This window comes from Saimiri boliviensis, chromosome 3 (assembly GCF_048565385.1).
Source record: "Saimiri boliviensis isolate mSaiBol1 chromosome 3, mSaiBol1.pri, whole genome shotgun sequence".
NCBI classification, from domain to species: Eukaryota; Metazoa; Chordata; class Mammalia; order Primates; family Cebidae; genus Saimiri; species Saimiri boliviensis.
The window spans coordinates 36,683,597-36,702,996 of record NC_133451.1 but is presented as its reverse complement, the minus strand read 5'-3'; the positions used below and the strand labels follow the sequence as shown (position 1 = coordinate 36,702,996).

The following is a 19,400-nucleotide window of genomic DNA, read 5'->3' as shown; positions in this document are numbered from 1 at the left end:
GAAAAAAGCTTTCAAGTAGACACTGTACTCTTGAGCAAAACATTCCAAAGATAAGCACTATCTATATTTGAAAGGAGAAGAACTACTAATTGGTACCCCAAAAAAGGTATTATTTTTTGTAAAGTAGAAATATGTATCTAACAAAAAGATACATTTGTGTGAGATGTGTAAATATATATGTGTAACGCACAGACACACACATGCATCTGGAAGTCATGACTGTAATATTACTACCATAACTGAGAAAATTAGAAGTAGATATATTTTGTCCCTTATTTTGCTAAGAGCAAATTTCTTAATTTCAAAATTATATTCATTATTGACCTTAATATTCAAAGGAAAAAGAAAAGCAAAACACATATCAAGTATACTACTTAGAAAACATATACCTTGTAACCTTTAGCACTTCTGTTATATGACAGACATTAAAGAAATTCATTTAAAAATTCCATCGCAATCGAGTAAAAAAAAACAAAAAACAAAAAACAAACAAACAAAAAAAATCTCCATTTACCTGAGAGCAAAAGGATATCTCCTTAAAATTTTTCTCCAATGCTATTTTTTTGGTGTCAGGGCTGATGAGGTAAACTTCAGACTGGCCAATCTTAAAAGACAAACAAACAAAAAATCTAGCTTTTCAAACTTTCTCATTTCATGACCTATGAAAATAAAGAACAAAAGGGGCAAGCTCCTATAAAATTCTGACTATATTATTGTAGAAATCATTTCAAAGGTTCCCACTTATTCTCTGGACTTCAGGTCATACCAGACACCTATTAGTGCCTTCACTTACTTACACAGGACAGCAGTCTTCCTTGAGATGAAAGAACCAGATATCCAAAAGTTAGCAATAGGCCTCGAGATCCGCACATCCCCTAAAAACTGAGGTCTCCGCCTAAGTGAATCCTCCAGAAAACAGAATCTACTCTTTCAAAGCTTCCAAGATACTTTTGAATGAGTTTTACTGACAAGTCTTTCTAAGTTACTGTTAAAATAATCTACCATTTGTTTAGTACATATTACCAGACCTTTTCAAGTTAGAGTACGAGCATCAGTTACCATCGTCTTACTGACTTGGGACATGCTAACAGACATGCATTATAGGAGACTGCTGTGTTGCCATACCCATCCTATTCTGTGTGAACGTGCCCCTGCAGGCTGTGAAAGACTGCCTTTTAGACTCCACGTCTCTGGAGCGCTAAGCCACTTTGGTTTTCAGTGTGTGCTGGTTTCTATACTTTTAGTTTCTCCTCAGGACCAAGAAGTCAGTGGTGACATCCTAACATTGCCACTCTAACTCCCAGTCCCATCTTCTCCTTTAAACTCTTTACACTTTGATGCAAAATACAAATCAGATACACAAGCTTCTTGGAGACTGAGGTCGAGGAGAATTGTACTCTCAATGAGGGGGCCCAAGAAACCTGCATTCTGTTTGGACTTTGCACCCTGAATCATTTTTTCACACTTATGTTTCTGAACTGTAGTTCAGCAGTAGAGAGCGGCAGGTAGCATTTTATTCTTATCTTTCCATGGAACCAGGGATGATGAAAAACTAATTCTTTTTTAACATGCAACATCTTTCTAAATTAGACTGTGTCTCTCTCTAGAGTAGGAGCCATCACAATAGCCTCCTTATTTGTAAAAAACAAACAAATATTTATTTGGAGTACATTTAGTCTCTTTAGGGGTCATCGTCTTTACCTACGTAATGAAGATAGTCCTTATGTTTATTTTTTAAAATAACCTTTGAAAATCTGATAGTTGAGAGGCTCTCCAAGGCATTCTTATTTGGCTGTGGCTGGGTTGTAAAGAGCAAATCAGAATCTAAGATTGGTTGGGGCTCCTGAGATCCTTCTTCCTCATGACATCCAAAGGATTATGCATCCCATTAATCTGACTTCCTGCATGTCTGTCTCTTCCACCCCCACTGTACTTCAGCACAAACTCCACTATCTCTCGCCTGGACTACTGCAACAGCTTCACTCTCCTCCCCATCCTACTCTTAGCCTCCCCCAAGTATATCCTGGCTCTGTAGCCAAAGATATTTCATACTATGTTTTAAAGTATGTAGTGCCTGCCCAGTTTCTGGATAAAAAACAAAATCCCGACCAAGACCCATAAAGTTGTGCCTAATGAATACAACTCTCATGGGGCTGCCTCCAGCCCCAGCCCCATCTCTATGCGCCACCCTTCCTTGTTTTCAGAGCAGCCACCTGGACTTATTTCTCACACAACAGGTGTCTACAGAGCACAGCTGTGCTCTAGATACTAGCAACGACAGCAGTGAACAGAAATGAAAATCCATGCCCTCTTGCAGCCTATCTTCTTGAGGGCATGTGGGACAGAAAACCTTCTACTTGTTTACTTGTAATTATATCAGATGGATGTTTATTTGTAATCGTATGGAGAAAAATAAAGCAAAAAAGCAGGAAGTGAGGTTGCTATTGGCCTTACTGGTACGATTATTCCTCCATGTCAACATTTCAGCAGAGACCTAAAGGAAGCAAGAGGAGGTAAGACCATGACAACCGTGGGAAGAACGCTGAGCAAAGGAGGTGCACAGGCCTCCAGGACTCTCCAGGCACCAGGCACCATCCCTCCCTTAGGACCTTCTCATCTGTTGCTCTGTGAGCCCAGATAGATAGAACACAATGAAACCTATGTTAGGTGACAATCATTTTCTCAAAGAAGCCTTTCCTGGTTACCCTAGAAAATGCTCTCACGGCATCCAGTGCTTCTCCTCCACAGCATTTGCCGCAACTGTAATTAGAGAATTATGTGTGCACTCAGTTGCCTGTCTCCCTTACTGGAATCTAAATTCCATGTGGGCAGAGACCAAGCCTGTCTTGCTCATGACTGCATTTCCAGCGTGTGGCGAGGGACATTGGCACAGTAGTCCAAGAGTCAGTACTTATAAATAAATGCATGCAGCAGCTTTCTCAATGTCATCAAGAGAGTTTTTAAAAGATACAGATCACAAGTTAAAGCACAAATGTGAGTACTCTTTTGGTACACTAGATCAATGGTCAAAAGATGAAAACATCAGCCCTATTTATCCTCTGGGGCACCACCTTGGATTTAAACCTGCACATATCCCCACTGCACTAACCTGGGTAGCTGGTTCCTTACCCCCTTGGCCATCTCACTTGTGCCCTGAATTAGACACAGAAAGGGGGCTTTACATTTAAGGTAATTTTGTTCTCTACAGAATGCCAGTCAGCATTAAGCCAAAAAGGAGGCCAAGGAAAAAACTAGCTCCCTCCATCATTAGAGACCGGCTCACTGCTGGGACAGCTCCAAACCTCTTCCATTCAGACCCAAGGAACTCCCAGGGAGGGCACACCCATTCAGAAGAGCCCAGATCAGCATGGAACCAGGAACCCCATGCACCTGGGACAGCCCCCTGTCCCAGCCTTTTCTAGCATTTGGCTCACTGTCAATTTAACATATTTTTTTCTTTAAAAAAAAAAAAAAGGCAAGCAATTGGCTAAATTGACATTTCAGTTTGGGTATAAATTTCTAATATAATGTTGCTCACAAAGCCACTTACCCTGACTAGCAAAGGGTAAATGTTTCGTAATTAAAAACATTAATAGTAGAGAGAGTGTTTTCCAACTAAAAGATTCTGTTGAAATATATATCACCTGAAATTATATATATATATATATATATATATATATATATTGGCGGGGGGTTGGGGTGGGACGGAGTCTTGCTCTGTCACCTGGGCTGGAATGCAGTGGTGCAATCTTGGCTCACTGAGAAATCCACCTCCCAGGTTCAAGCGATTCTCCTGCCTCAGCCTCTGAGCAGCTGGGACTACAGGCGTGTACCACCATGCCCAGCTAACTTTTTGTATTTTTAGTAGTGATGGGGTTTCACCATGTTGGCCAGGATGGTCTCAATCTCCTGACCTCATGATCCGCCGGCCTCAGCCTCCCAAAGTGCTGGGATTACAGGCGTGAGCCACCGTGCCCAGCCAATTCATATATACTCTTAAACATCTCTCTGTTGGCCTCACATGTTTTCACTGTTCTTCCCACACTGAAAAGGTGTCTTTACAATTATGAGGTGAGATAAAAATTACAAGTGTATGAGATGGATCTCTGTTTCCCCGATGACTGTAAAGGCTTATGGCTAAAGGAGGGATCTTATCTTAAGAATAGAATTGTTCAGCATGAAAATATGTGGATTCACACATAGACCAAAAGCAACTAGGAATCTTCGCTCCATAAAGCAGATTTTCTCTTGAGCGCATATGGCAGACTGCGCATATGGGGCTGCGCACGAGCTGGGTGATATTTTACCGTGAAGAGCATAGTTCGATTTTCCTCAATGTCTGTGGGCTGCACAATATTGTGTCCGCTAATAAGGTGGTTCTCAATGTCGCTCTCCTCGAAGGAGCTGAAGAAGCCGCTGCCTCGGAGGCCCGCATCCTGCAGCTCCTTCCTGAAGGTCAGCGAGCGCAGGCCGGGCTGAGAGAAGGACTTGCGCATGGGCCGGTGCCCAGGCTCCTGGCACCCGCCAGTGGGCGCGGCGTGGGGCGGGGCGGGGCGGGGGCTCTCGGACCCTCTGCTGCCACTGACGTGATTGAACTTCTCGATGCACTCGTCGATCAGGGCTGGCGGGGCCTTCTTGTGCGCCACCGTTACGCGGCCGCAGAAGAGCACCTCGAACTTCTTGGAAAACGTGTCATCGAACTCCGACGGGCAGTGCAGCTCCTCCTGCCGGGCGATCTTCCCCGCCTGCCGGATGGAGCTGATGATCTCAGGCACCTGCCGAGAGAGGGAGGAGTGTTATTTGGAACACGCAGTGTGGCTGACACTCACGGAATGAATGCACTATGCTGCATTCATTTCCACACTGAATTCCACACTGGACGCCCCGCTGGCTATTCCACCGTGGAACACTGGAGGAGGACACGGGCAGGGACTAGGAATGTCTTCCATGGAAGGTGAACACATAGCTTCCACAGAGAAGAGAAGGGGGCGACACGTATGAAGTGCCTCTCACATGCCAGGGACCGCACTACAGGATTCACATGCCCACAGCACCCTGCAAGGTTAAACCACCAGCCTCAGGACACGCATGGCCCAACCTAGCAGGCCTTGGATTCAAGCCCAGGCTGGTCCCACTCCAAAGCCAAAGGTCCTCTCTGGAGAAGCTGCTGCCTCCCATAGAAGTCTGTCTCCGACATGGTTCACAAAACAGCTCAATTATTCTAGCTCTCATGGCAGTATACTTTGGAAAGTCTTCTTCAGTAAATAGTGGGATGAAGATCAAGGCTCTGAACTTATCTCATAAATTATTTATCCAAATCCCAGCATCATTATTTCCTTCGATGATAACTCAGTCCTGTATTTCCTAACAGTTGAATAGTGACTAGTATGTCAACAAAGCTAGGAGGTTTTCATCAAGGAGTAAGCAACCCACGATTAATATTATTCCCCACAACTAATATTATTCACCGCAATACACTCGCCGGCGCCTCTTCACACGGAAACTACAAAGCTTTTGTTCCCAGTGTTAAAAATCATGATCAAAAGGACGCACTAAAAGTTCCCCCCTGCCACGGTGTCGTCCCTACTGCTACATCCTCTCCTCATTAACCTCCGAGAAGATTCATCAAAACCGCATTAGACACAAAGATGAATCCACACGGCAGTGAATGAACAGCTGTGCAATTGCTCAGATGACAGACAGCCTCAGCACTAATATTTGTGGCCAGGCATGAATTTAAACAAGGCTAAGGGAGGCATAAATTTAAGCTTCAAAAGGGCCTACTTTTTGTTGTGACCTAACACACCTAAACCAATTTTTCCCATTTTTCTATGTAAGGAAAATTCAATTTAAGGCCCAATACCCACAGGCCCAATGTCTTTTTAACAACATTATAGAGAAATAAAAAAAATCACCTCTCCAATTCAGGTCCAAGATCAATGTATACAGTAAAGGAGGTGGTTTTACATGGTAAAGGTATCCTTGTATTCAGTGTTCATGACATAATTCCCCAACCAAATGACTCAAAACATTTTTCTCTTTGTGATTTCATATCAAGTACACCTTAAAGATCTCTCTGCCATAAAGATTATGATATATCCTTTCAAAATATTTTATCATACAAGGAGTCAAAAGATCTTTAGGAAAGTTTTATATTTTAAAGAATTGATTCCTGAAGCATGAGACCTACATGATACTTTAAGAGCCAAAGTTTCAGCCAAGCATGGTGGCTCATGCCTGTAATCCCAGCACTTTGGGAGGCTGAGGCAGGTGGATCACGAGGTTGGAAGTTCAAGACCAGCCTGGCCAACCAACATAGTGAAACCCCATCTCTACTAAAAACACCAAAAAAATTAGCTGGGCGTGGTGGCGGGCACCTGTAATCCCAGCTACTCAGGAGGCTGAAGCAGGAGAGTCGCTTGAACCCAGGAGGCAGGGGTTGCAGTGAGTCAAGACTGCGCCATTGCACTCCAGCCAGGGCAACAGTGCGCAACTCAGTCTCCGAAAAAAAAAAAAAAAAAAAAAGCCAAACTTCAACAGGTCAAGCATCTGTCTGCAGTGAGTATTTGCTTGTGTTATAGCCCACTTTTATACTGCCAAATAATCATACATCATGCAGAGGCCTAAAAACTGTTGGTCAATTATAAAAAGAAGGACAGAGAAAGAGAGTACAAAGTCTAGGTTTCATTCACATCTTTGCCCATGGTTCACAACAGAATCCTGGTAAAAACTTAGCCCTAGTTAGACCGGGCATGGTAACGCATGTCTGTAATCCCAGCACTTTGGGAGGCTGAAGGAGGCAGACTGCTTGAGCTCAGGGTTCGAGACTAGCCTGGGAAATTTGGGGAGAACGTATCTCTACAAAAAAAAAAAAAAAAAAAAAAAAACACAAATATTAGCCAGGCGAGGTGGTGCGTGCTGCAGTCTCTGCTACTCAGGAGGCTGAGGCAGGAGGACCACTGGAGCCCAGGAGCTGGAGGCCGCAGTAAGCCAAGACTTTGTCACTGCACTCTAGCCTGGGTGACTAAGACCCTGTCTCAAAGCAAAAAAAACAAAACAACAACAACAAAGCCATTGTTACTCTCCAAAAAAGAGGACTTTCCTGGTAAAAGTTATTTCTGTAAAGAATGATATATTGTCAAGCAAAAATAATCAATTTATACAGGAACCTTGCCACTCTTCTAAGCAAGTGTCTAAGATTATTTTATCAAGTCACATGACTCTTCCCAATTACTAACCCACTCTGAACAGGAAACTCAGAGCTTGTTCAGTCCTTTGGGTCTTGTTAAAACACCTCACGTTTCTACATGCTGTGTCTTCTGCTGCATCTGAAGTGAGCAGCAATGTCTTTCATTATATATCAAAGGGTAGAGAAAATATGTGAAGTCACATGAATTTATCGGTGACTCAGTAGTAAATGGCACAAACAAAAAGACGAAACAAAATAGATCACTTGACTCTTTCCTCGATTCCCAGGGTCAGAAGAAACCGAAGAATACATCGTAACTTGGTCACGATCGAGGCTGTGTTAGTTTTTCCAGGGACCAATCTCTCCTCTACTCAAAATCTTAAAAAGATATGCGTTAGTCAAAGACCAAAGTCTCTCTCTCCTTGCTCTGGTAAGTCCTATTATTCAGGCATAATTTAGCTAAAGGTTCTCATGCTCAGGGTAAGGTGTGCCCTGCCTTCAAAAGCTCCAAGAAGCTGTAGTGTAATAAAGATATAAAGGAGATAACTGAGGTCTAAAAACAGAAATCACTGGAATCCTGGTCAGAATACTAACATTTTCAGAACATCTGACGGCAAAGAGCACTTTACCAAATATAGTTTCAATAACAAATTGCAAATAATTTTAAAAACCTAATGCCATTTAAACATTACTTTTAGTCAAGAATACTAAGACTAAATAAAAAATAGTTATTTTTTTTTTTTGAATGGTTACTTTAAAACCCTCTACCAGAACAGACCTCAGGCATTGTTTCCTGAAAAATGAAGGCAGAATGTCATTCACGATAAAACCCTGAATTCTCCATCTTTATAACTCTCTCCTGGACTCACCTATTTGCATGGAGGACTTGAGTCATTTATTTCATTTTATTCTATACATTTTTCTAGACATCTGTAGATGCCAGAGCCAGGGATTCAGAAGGCTGAGAGGAATGTATGTGAGTCGCTGCCAGGCGGAAGGGGTTTAGTTGGAATCCTTTAGGGTAACTGAGGTGGGACATGTTGAGAGCCTGCTGAGAACTAAGCACTGAAGGCTGAGAGAAAGGCTGAATGAAAGATTCTGGAAGACAGAATCAAGAGGATTTGGTGGTGACCTGGATGGGGGGCTGAGGATACTGAATATGGGGCGTGGCACCCAGGGCTCTGGCTTAGGCTTCTGTGTGGGTGATTGTGCCATTAGCTAACCAAGGGAGTGCAGAGAGGGAAGGTTTGGGGAGACAGCACAATGAGCTCTGCTTTTGTCTGTGTTGAGTAAGACCAGGACTTGAAAGTAAAGGCATCTAGCTGGTAAGTGGGCCTAGATTCCAAGAGAGGAGCTTTCGACTGGACACGAGCAGCTCCTATCTGGGAGAGAAAGTAAAGGAAGGAGCCAAGACAAGCCCCTGGGACATCCCAACATTGCAGGTGTAGGGAAACTGAGGAATCGCAGGCAGAGAAGACAGGGGCCCCAAGGGAGGCAAAGATGAAGATAGAGACGCCCAGGGAAGGGGACACTCCATGTTCAAGAAAAGGAGTCAGCAACTGAGAATAGGCTAAGGGCTGAGACAGCTGGCTGGGGCTTCAGCTCATACAGATAAGTAAAAATAAATTAAGGGGAAGACAATACTAAACCCCTAAAATAAACATGCCTCACTGAAAAATGTCCTCAAGTAAAACTTTATTTAGTCTAAAAGAATATATACTTCCAATGACAATATTTACTGCAAAAACACACGTCTTTTTAGGGCAAATTCACTGACACCAGTGGATTTATTCCCACTGATACAATCTGGGTAGTTTTAGTGAAAAGCTTTTTTAAGTTTTGTTGGAGCAATAGCATCTACGTCATTTCCGTTTGCAGACAAAGTAAACCCAAACAAACTATAGCACAAATAAGAATCCAAAAAGCATCTTAATGGGACAGATTCAATAAGGGTATATGGGGCTTGGTTTTAATTTCTTTTACATGGAGAATCACAACAAAACTGTTCATTGAAATCAATTGCTAATAATTAATGAAGAAACAGGCCTTATTTAGATACATAAAACTCTGTCAAGCCCCTCTTCTGCCAACCTATTTGAGTTTATACTAAAACTCAATTTTGAAAGTAAATCTGCATTTTGCACACAACCACAAGTTTCTTTGTTCAAATACTAACACAGTAACGCACGACGCTTGTGATACATGCGTAAGTGAATACTGTTTCATACGTAGCCAGATAACGACATCCCAAGAGAATTGGAAATACTCAGTTCTGTAAAAAAAAAAAAAAAAAAAGTCCTTATTTAAACATTTGGGTCAACTTGCTTTTTAAGGATTTAAGGATTGCAAAGGATTATAAATACAATGCGAATGTAATTTTATTCACAAGGATTTAGGAAAGAGCTCCTGAAGCAATATTTAGAATAAAAAGTCATTTTACTTTACATTCGCTGTTTTGCTTCTCTGTCAACTAGTAAGAAACAAATATTAAATAAATCTGAAGCACTGTGTATTTAAAATTCTAGCCTTTTCCTGTTATTTGATAGGAACACATTCTAAGACTTCGAAAATATGGCAGGACACGTTGTGTTTTTTTCCCTTGGATGAAACACTTTCTCGACGTAAGGAGTTCAAATGAGCACTTCAAACAAAAAATATGCCACATAATCATTTTCCAGAAGGAACAGATTTGTGGTTTGTTTTTATTGACAAGCAGTTACTTGTATTTGTTGGTCATAAGGTAAGAAGGAAGGGGTAGAAACTACATTAAACCAAGTATTTCCTCACTCTATCTTCCATGCCTTAAATTTCATACAAAACACTTGAGAAAATATCTTATGAGTGCCTATTATTTAAACCATTTTAAAGAGAAAATACCATCAGACGCTATTTTGATAAGACACATGTAAACATTCATATTATGCAGCAGTTCAGCCTGACAGGACGCGGTTCGATCATGAAGATTTGAATATGCCTCCTACAGTAAGACACGATTCCCTCTGACTTTAGGAAGCTCATGTGTATGTGATTTCCAATACAAGGTGACAGGTGCCAGCACACAAACATGGGCGAAGGCACAGAAGGCTGCTCCTGTGCAGAGGTCTGTCCTATTTTGGCTTCACACTGTGGTGAACTCATGCCTCAATGCCTGCTTCATGCTTACAATTAGACAACAGGTCAGATGAATGTGTTACGGCTTCCCAAGGAGAGATCAGGTGTCCCTGGTCGCTGGCTGGGGAGGCATCTGGGCATAGGTGAAGTGCTAATTATTGCCAGCCCCTGACACAGGGGCCCCTCTTTCATCCCCTCTGCCTTATCTTTCTGTCCTTTGGGCTTGATCTTTCTTCCCATGTGACACAAAAGAAGTATTATTCAGCTTCCCTAGTTCTGAAATGGCAAATTGGATGACCTGTTGGTGGCTTTTAAACCCCACAGAGATAGTCTACGCAAACACAAAACCCAGTTTATACTCCAAAATAATTGTTTAAAAGGTTCAGTGCAACCTTCTGATGGACCAACACCCTTCTACAAACATTTAAAACTATAATACCACAAAAGAAGCAATCCTATAGCTGTAGGAGCTAAAAGAGGGTGGGAGGAGGTGAGAAAGAAAAAGGGAGATAGAACTCTAAGCATATGAAATTATTTTGTAGGTTTTCTAAAATAGTTTTTTGTTTGTTTGAGACTGAGATTTCCTCCTGTTGTCCAGGCTGGAGAGCAACGGCACAATCTCGACTCACCACAACCTCCACCTCCCGGGTTCAAGCGATTCTCCTACCTCAGCCTCCCCAGTAGCTGGGACTGCAGGCACCTGCCACCATGCCTGGCTAATTTTTGTATTTTTAGTAGAGACAGGGTTTCACTATGTTGCCCAGGCTGGTCTCAAACTCCTGACCTCGTGATCCACCCGCCCTGGACTCCCAAAGTCTTGGGATTACTGCCGTGAGCCACTGCACCCAGCCTAAAATAGTTTTTAAAACTTAAAACGTTGGGTGGCCAATATAAACATAGATAGAATTCATAGAATCACTGAAGCTTCAATCCGAATGAGAACGTGTAAATCCGCAAAGTCCAGTCTCCTTCACTGAATGTGTTGATTCTCAACCCAAATGTGGCTGCATGTGAGAATGGCCGGTATTTTCAAACCCTGATGTCTAGGTCCACCCACCTAAATGAAGCAGCTTGTTTGGAGGTGGGGCCCTCACTCCCGCAGTTTTCAAAGTGCCCTACCCTGGCTGTTCTAATGGGCAGCCAGGGTCCAGAAGCCAGGTTTCATCACCTGTCCTTTGTCACATCCCAGGGAAGGCAGCGCCTCACAGGAAGGCCTCCTGTGCATGCCACCCACAGCACCATCCAGTCCAAGTCCATTTCAGTATGGAGGCCCTTGGCAAGTTGTGAACAGCATGAAGGCAGCCAAACTGCACCGATCCCCACCATGCTTACAGCAGAGGTGAACAAACTGGTGTGGACAAAAAAGACTGAATCTGTCTAGACAGAGGGAATAAAGCAGCACACCAATGACTAAACAAACAAGGTGGAAAGCCAAGTGCTATAGAAGCACTAAGGAGGTTAAGAGCATAGAGAAACGCAAAATCTCAGTACAGAGTGCATTTCAAATGAGTTACTAAAAGCAGACAGGGGCCGAGCGCAGTGGCTCACAACTGTAATCCCAACACGTTGGGAGGCTAAGGCGGGTGGATCACCTAGGGTCAGCAGTTCGAGACCAGCCTGGCCAACATGGTGAAACCCTGTCTCTACTAAAAATACAAAAATTAGCCAGGCGTGGTGGCAGGCCTCTGTAGTCCCAGCTACTTGGAGGGCTGAGACAGAAGAATTGCCTGAACCCAGGAGGCGGAGGTTACCGTGAGCCGATATTGCAGCACTGCATTTCAGCCTAGGCACACAGCAAGACTCCGTCTCAAAAAATAATAATAATAAATAAACAAAAATAAAAGATAAAAGTAGATAGGATGACAAACATTTAACAAACCCTGCCCTTCTTAAAATAAAACCAGTCACCAGGCGTGGGTGAGGAAAGCTAAGTCTAGGAACTGCAGCTCCTTGCCACTCAAGAAATGTCTTCTCTTTCAGAATACGCCTGGGCATGTCTTGTCTCAGTGCTTGGCTATTTGGTGAAGTTGCCAGGCCTACTGATCCAAGTCTACGAAAGTGGTGACACCGTTTAGTGAACCACGCTTTGCCAAGAAGAAGGAGACTTATGACTGGGTGTCCAGATGATAACACTTACTCTGTATTCACGGGACACTCCGATTTCTTGGATTCTACAGAGATGAGCATCAGGATTTTAAGGATGAGCAAAGATGACTAAAGAAGCTTCGTGGAAAGGGGAAACCAAAGAAAGGAGAGGGGAAAAGAGCAGCAAAAAAGAGTGTTGGGCCGGGGGCGGTGGCTCACACCTGTAATCCCAGCACTTTGGGAGGCCCAGACAAGCGGATCACAAGGTCAGGAGATGGAGACCATTCTGGTTAACATGGTCAAATCCTGTCTGTACTAAAAAGACAAAAAATTAGCTGGGCATGGTGGTGGGCACCTGTAGTTCCACCTACTCAGGAGGCTGAGGCAGGAGAATCACTTAAACCCAGGAGTGGAGGTTGCAGTGAGCCAAGATCGTATCACTGTACTCCAGCCTGGGCAACAGAGCAAGACTCAGTGTCAAAAAAAAAAAAAAAAAAAAAAAAAAAAAAATAGCGTTGGTCCCTCAAGAGGGAAAATTTCTTCCTCTGTAGGTCAGAGAGAAGAAAACATACCTATTGTCTTTCCACATATTGGAGGAATGTCATCTTCCCAAATGAAGGTTATATTGGGAGGTATCATCTCCTTGTTGATGTCTAATCCAGTTAAATGATGACTGGTTTCTTGAACACACTCTATCTAACTGTGCAAAATTATTTTGGCCTTGGCGGTATAATGTAAGGTTTACTTAATCCTCTAATAAAATGAATACATTTTTAAAAAAAACAGTCACCAAAGCCTCCTGTGATTCCAAATCGATTCTCTTTTTTTCCACAAAAAAACAGATTTAATAAAATTTTAGCTCATATCAAAAATTTTTAACAAGCACAGCCAAACTGGAATTCATGTCTGAATGTCTGCTTGCACCTTATTCCCATGCCCTCTCTGCTCCCTGCTATGTAAAATGAGAAAGGGCTGTCATCACATACAATACAAACGGACAAAGAAATGGAACCAAAAAACACGGGTCATTTGCAAAGTATCTACACAGCGCCTCACACACATGGGTCTAATGTGTCACTCAGCGGTGATCTGGCTTCTCCTGAAACGCGGTTTTCTTCCCCAGCACCATGGCATCATGGCCTTCTCCACGCCAGTCGCCTGCCATGTCTGCAGCAGGACCGGAGTCACTCCCCAGTGACTGGGGCCACTGAGGCATCACACGGCCTTGCCCGCTCTCTGGGGTTCACATCGGCTTTGCTTACTTATAAACAGAATCCGCCTCAATGAAAAACATAGCAAAGGAATTTTGGGGGCTTTAGCCAGACCTCCAAGGGCAGGACTTCATTTCTAAGGTAAAAGATAAGGCTTGCCTCCCTCAGAGGAACTAAGGAGAAAGAAAAGCTCCCTGTCCCAGGCTCAGGCCACAAGCAACATGAAACAGAGAGGTCCCTGAGGAGGCTGCACTGCTGTCTCAGAAACCAGGCTGGGGGATCACATGCACACCCAGACATAAACACCAAGGAAGGAAAACGTTACTGATCACTCACTACTGAAGCCGCAAACAGTCTCGTCTTCCAGATCAAATCATAACCTTAATTCTCACATCATGTGCAATACCCACAATTCAGGTATAACTAGCCCCAGCTAGCACCTTACAATCTCACTCTGAGTATTTAAACCACAATGAATGAGATCAGCTTATCAGAACTGCAGCAACTACTGAAAAATTCAAGCTTGACTCTTGCATTCTTCCTCTCCCTATCCTCTTGCTTTAAGAGGAAAATAAAGCATACATTTGTATCTCTGGAGCACCCTCCTCTTACATACACCCTTGTTCCACATCCTGGAGCTGAGCCTCCAATCCAAACCAGCACTAGGAGAGGTGTTCTAGGCTCAACGGAAAGGTCAATCATTTCATAACCAAGACGTGGCAAGATGCTTACTGCTGAACAGAAACGTGGGGGAGATGAGGGAAAACATCTTGCTCTCTCCCTCCCACTCCCTGCCAGGGAGCCAGGTCCGACCCTTCTCCTGGGCTCGTTAAGATGCTGCTGAGGCATCCTGCCTTGGCATAAAAGAGCCAATCTCAAAAACCAAGGAAAATAAATATTTATGTTTTACCTCGTTTCAATAATCTACCCTTCTTTTTAAACGCAGCAGCAGAATGTACTTTTTTTGTTGTTTTTTGAGACAAAGTTTTGCTCTTGTTGCCCAGGCTGGAGTGCAGTGGCGTGATCTCGGCTCACTGCAACCTCCACCTCCCAGGTTCAAGCAATTCTCCTACCTCAGCCTCCCAAGTAGCTAGAATTACAGGCATGCACCCCACACCTCGCTAATTTTTGTATTTTTAGTAGAGATGGGGTTTCTCCGTGTTGGTCAGGCTGGTGTCAAACTCCTGACCTCAGGTGATCCACCCGCCTCTGCCTCCCAAAATGCTGGGATTACAGGCATGAGCCACCACACCTGACTGTCAACTTTATTAAAATAACAGTACTTAGAGGCAGCAAGCTTGCTATTATCCCATCTACCTTTCAGTACAGAATGAATAAGAAATGACAAAAATAATTTCTATAATATCAGCCAGTGATAGATAATGCCAATCATGTTCAAACCTTTGACCAAATTTCCTAACACCCTGTAGGCAACAGAACTCTCCATCTCACCCCACCCTCAACTTTCCAGCAATCTCAAATATATATATGAGTATGAACGTTCTGATGAAAATGGGGTTGAGGAAGCAGAACATGCCCTCCTCCTTCCTTTTGCCAGCCCTGGACATCATAAACACCCACAGGAACAGAGTGTGAAAACCACTACCTTACAAAACACACACGGTCTGTGAGTGCTATCAAAAGACACAATTACAACCAATTTGGTAATAGATCTAATTGCATTTTGTTCACGATTCATAAATCAGGGCAGACTCCCCTCTATAAAATTGAATGAATGTTCCCACCAGCAATGGCAAAACAGTAGGTACTATAAGATGAAAACAAAGAAACAGAATAGAAAAAGCTGGTTAACATCGGGTTACTTCAGGCTACTTTTCTGTAAGGGCTAAATAAAACAGAAGGGACTTCCTTGCTACACTGACTCAGATAGACTGGAATCTTCTGTTTTCAGGAAAAACTGGTCTGTTCTGGGATCCATCTGCTTTCTTACATCACCTTTAGCATGAGTGACTCCATTTTGGATGGGGCTCAGTACAGGAGTTCAGCCTAAAACAATGGCCTCCCGTAATTTTTAACAGTGTCAAGCAGTTTTTATGGCACATCAGGGCAGCCCCCTAAGCCTCAGAGCACAAAACACCTAAATACTCCAAGGTCAGCTCCAAGAGAGTAGGATTACTGTCTATCTTGCTACTTACGTAGGACAAAGTGCCTAGTACACTGTCTGACATACTGCAAGTATTCAATAAGTCTGCTCAGTGTATAAATGATTGCAATGCAAAATAATTTAATGACTTTACAGTTTTTAAGTAATGAGAAAGACCCATATTTCAAATAGGTCTTGGAAGAGAAAACCGCCATAAATTTGTAAATCTCCAACACAATGCCTGGGCATTGTGGGCATGCAACAAATATTGGCAGAAGAAACAGATGCTATAACAACAGTAAACCAGAAACACAGGGAGTAAGTCTTTTTGTATTATAAGATTATTCTAGACAGCTGAAGACTTTGTGTCTAGCTATTTTTATTTTAAATATTTTTGGATGGAAACTGTTTAGTATACTTTTTCAAAGGCTGCAGAGAATCTAGTTTAACCCTTTCTTTTCTATGGTAAGTATATATTACAATGCCCACAGGAGCAACTGAGATTTTGTTAAATTGTGTGCTGCTGACTATATGGGATCAGTCTTTAGTGAGAAACAGCATCTCAATTACATATCCCATAATCCTGAATGAATGCAGGCTTGCTTTCTCTCTAACACACGCCAGGGGCTGCAGCAGAGATTCTTCAACTTTTTGTGCCACAGACTCCTCTCACAGCCTGGTGAAGCCTATGGACCCTTCAGAATAAAATTCTCAAATGCACAAATTAGAACTCAAGGGATGGGCTGCACACGGTGGCTCACCCCTTTAATCCCAGTACTTTGGGAGACCGAGGTGGGCAGATCACAAGGTCAAGAGATTGAGACCATCCTGGCCAACATGGTGAAAGCCCGTCTCTGCTAAAAATACAAAAATTAGCTTGGTGTGGTGGCGCACGCCTGTAGTCCCAGCTACTTGGGAGGCTGAGGCAGGAGAATCGCTTGAACCCAGGAGGCAGAGGTTGAAGTGGGCCAAGATCATACCACTGCACTCCATCCTGGGCAACAGAGCGACTCCATCTCAAAAAAAAAAAAAAAAAAAAAAAAACCCACACAAGGGATGGCAAAAGGACTCAATTATGCTGAAAGGGAATTATCCAAATAATTACGTTATAGTACTAAGTGTTTATTGCCACATTTAACAAGATCAAGTGGCAAGTCAATAACTTATCGTAACTCAAAGTAATGATGAGCACATACAGTATTTGAGACATGTATAAAACTGTAATGCATATGGAAATAACCGATGTGATACAGTGATAGAAATATTTGGCCTTCACACAAGAGCATCTAAAACCATTGGAATTTCCTGAGAGAAGCGTGTAATATTAGGAATGCCTTTTGTTACTCATAATAAGCCCCTCTCAACTGTCCCTGAGTTTATGCTAATGAGGTGACTCTGGTTGGGCCCTAGATAGCTCTAGGATTGGCACTGGTTGCCAGAGGAATCAACTTTGTGATTAGAGGGTTGGGATTTTCACCCTACTCCCAACCCCTATGTTCTGGGAGGGGAGAAAAGTGAATTAGTCACCAATGGCCCATGATTTAATCCATTATGACCACATATTGGAACCTCCCTAAAAACCCTTAAATGGTGGGATTCAGAGAGCTCCTGGGTTGACAAACACATCGAGGTGTTGCAGCGTGGCAGCCCCAAAGAGGGCACAGAAGCTCCACACACCCCCCCAAGACCCCTCCCATACCTTCTTTATAATAAACCAGTAAATGTAAGTAAAGAGTGTTCGAAGTCCTGTGGAACCCGATTTATAACAGGTCAGTGGGTGTCCTGGGCAGTCTTGTGAGACTGAGCCCTTAATTGTGGGGTCTCTGCTAACTCCAGATAGTCAGTGGAAGAATTTAACTTAATCACTGGAGACCCAGCTGGTGACCAGAGAATGGGAGAACTGGTTGTTGGTGTGGGGAAAACTCTGACACATTTGATGTCAGGAGTGTTTAGAGTAGAAACAGATCATAGTGCTTTGATTTTATTGATGTTATAGTCACAGGAAGTGCTACAGGCTGAGTATCCCTAGTCCAAAAATCCAAAATCGAAATGCTCCAAAATTTGAAACATTTTCAGCACCGACATGACACTCAAAGGAAATGCTCATTGGGGCATTTTGGATTTTCAGATTTGGGATGCTCAATTGGAAAGTACAATGCAAATATTCCAAAGTCCAAAATCTACAACACTAAGCATTTCAGATAAGGAATACTCCATCTATAATGCTACTGGGTTTGCTGATTACATTCCTAACGAAAGGAAAATATTAGATTTTCAGTTACTGATTAGTAAAAATAAAGATGTAATATTTTCCCCATCCAAGTTCATGTACCCCCCCACCCCCCCCACCCCCCGCCAAACTTCCATCCTGTGACCTCAGATTAAGGACCCTTGAACTAAAGGAAGTCCAGGGAAGAGGAAACATCAGCTACATCTCAAAAATACAATCACCACTACCACAAGTCATCTCTTGAGACCATGGTGCATATCTACTGCATGTATGAATAACGCAATAAAACCAGCCCCATCATTCCAGTGAAAAGAAATCCACCTGAAAATGAGAAAGCCTCGGCAGAAGCTATAGCCATCAAAGCCTACCAACAGAAATTAAAATCTACATGGAGAGCAAATTCTAATGGGGCAAAACTCAAGTGTCCACTAGTGAGAATGGAATTAATTTCTACACAATATAAATTCTTCATCAATACCAGCACATTACAATCTTTTCAAATGTTACAAGTACTCAATTTTAGTCTGATGTGATTTACTGCCTAGCTAGTCCTCGGAACATGACAACTCAGTCCATTACAGAAACAGATGGAAAAGCATCTTCAACCATCAACTTGATATTATCACTGCCAATGGGAAAACAAGATAAGCATACCCAACAAATACCTTTGAGACCTCATTTCAAGAAACTGCAGCTCACATCCAACACCCACTGCAGCCAGGTGGGCAAGGCTTTCCTCTGGAATGTCTTCCACTGACTCTCCTCTAGTGTGTGCAGATTCTTCCAGATCCAGCCCAAATGTCTCTCCCCTTTCCCTCCCCACACAGGCCTGCTCTCCCAGTCCCGAGGGCACCTGGTTTTCTGCTGTAACCCCTGCCACAGCCCTGAGTCCTTTCCCTACACCAGACGCTGGGGGCAGGATACGGATTGATTTGTTTCTGTGAACCCCGCAGGCCTACATCAGAGTATTTGCTTAACACACTCATTTTAATATGTGAGGTAGTTTCTGTTTCTCTAGAAGTGTAAAATGCATAATGTAACACTAATTCACTTTAATTAAATATATTTACTTGAAAATACCCCAAAGTGCTGTAGGTAAACGGTATTGGTTAAAAATGAAAGAAACAAATAAAACCCGTCATTTTTTTTTTTTCTTTCTTGAGATGGAGTCTTGCTGGCCCAGTCTTGCTGGCCCAGGTTACATTTCTGACACCTTCACTTGAACCCAGTCGTTTAAGTTCATACAGTATCTTAGGCATCAATACCACTTATCAACACCCACTGTGTGCCAGAGACCGTGCTTTCCTTTCATTATTATCTCAATTAATCCTCACACAAACACTCTGAGGCAGATACTCCCTTCCCATTCTACAGAATGCAGACTATCAGGACAGAAACTGTGCTGGGCACTGGGCTGCAGTGGGGACAGACAAGCAACATGATTTAGACAACAAGGCAACAGGCAAGAAA

At 42.9% G+C, this 19,400-nt stretch overlaps 1 protein-coding gene and 1 pseudogene across 9 annotated transcripts in view; one reads left to right on the top strand and one right to left on the bottom strand.

Moving 5' to 3' along the window:
- The window catches only part of TBC1D1 (TBC1 domain family member 1), a 240,046-nt gene that overhangs the window by 116,587 nt on the left and 104,059 nt on the right, over positions 1–19,400 (bottom strand). For all 9 annotated transcript variants that reach the window (XM_074395995.1, XM_074395993.1, XM_074395994.1 and 6 more), the window contains 2 exons: positions 4,308–4,775; positions 515–604 (listed from right to left, as the gene is read on the bottom strand). In XM_074395995.1, the coding sequence (XP_074252096.1) occupies positions 515–604; positions 4,308–4,775 (558 nt within the window). The remainder of the gene's footprint in view (positions 1–514; positions 605–4,307; positions 4,776–19,400) is intronic.
- LOC120363623 (small ribosomal subunit protein mS33 pseudogene) lies at positions 12,265–13,583 on the top strand (annotated as a pseudogene).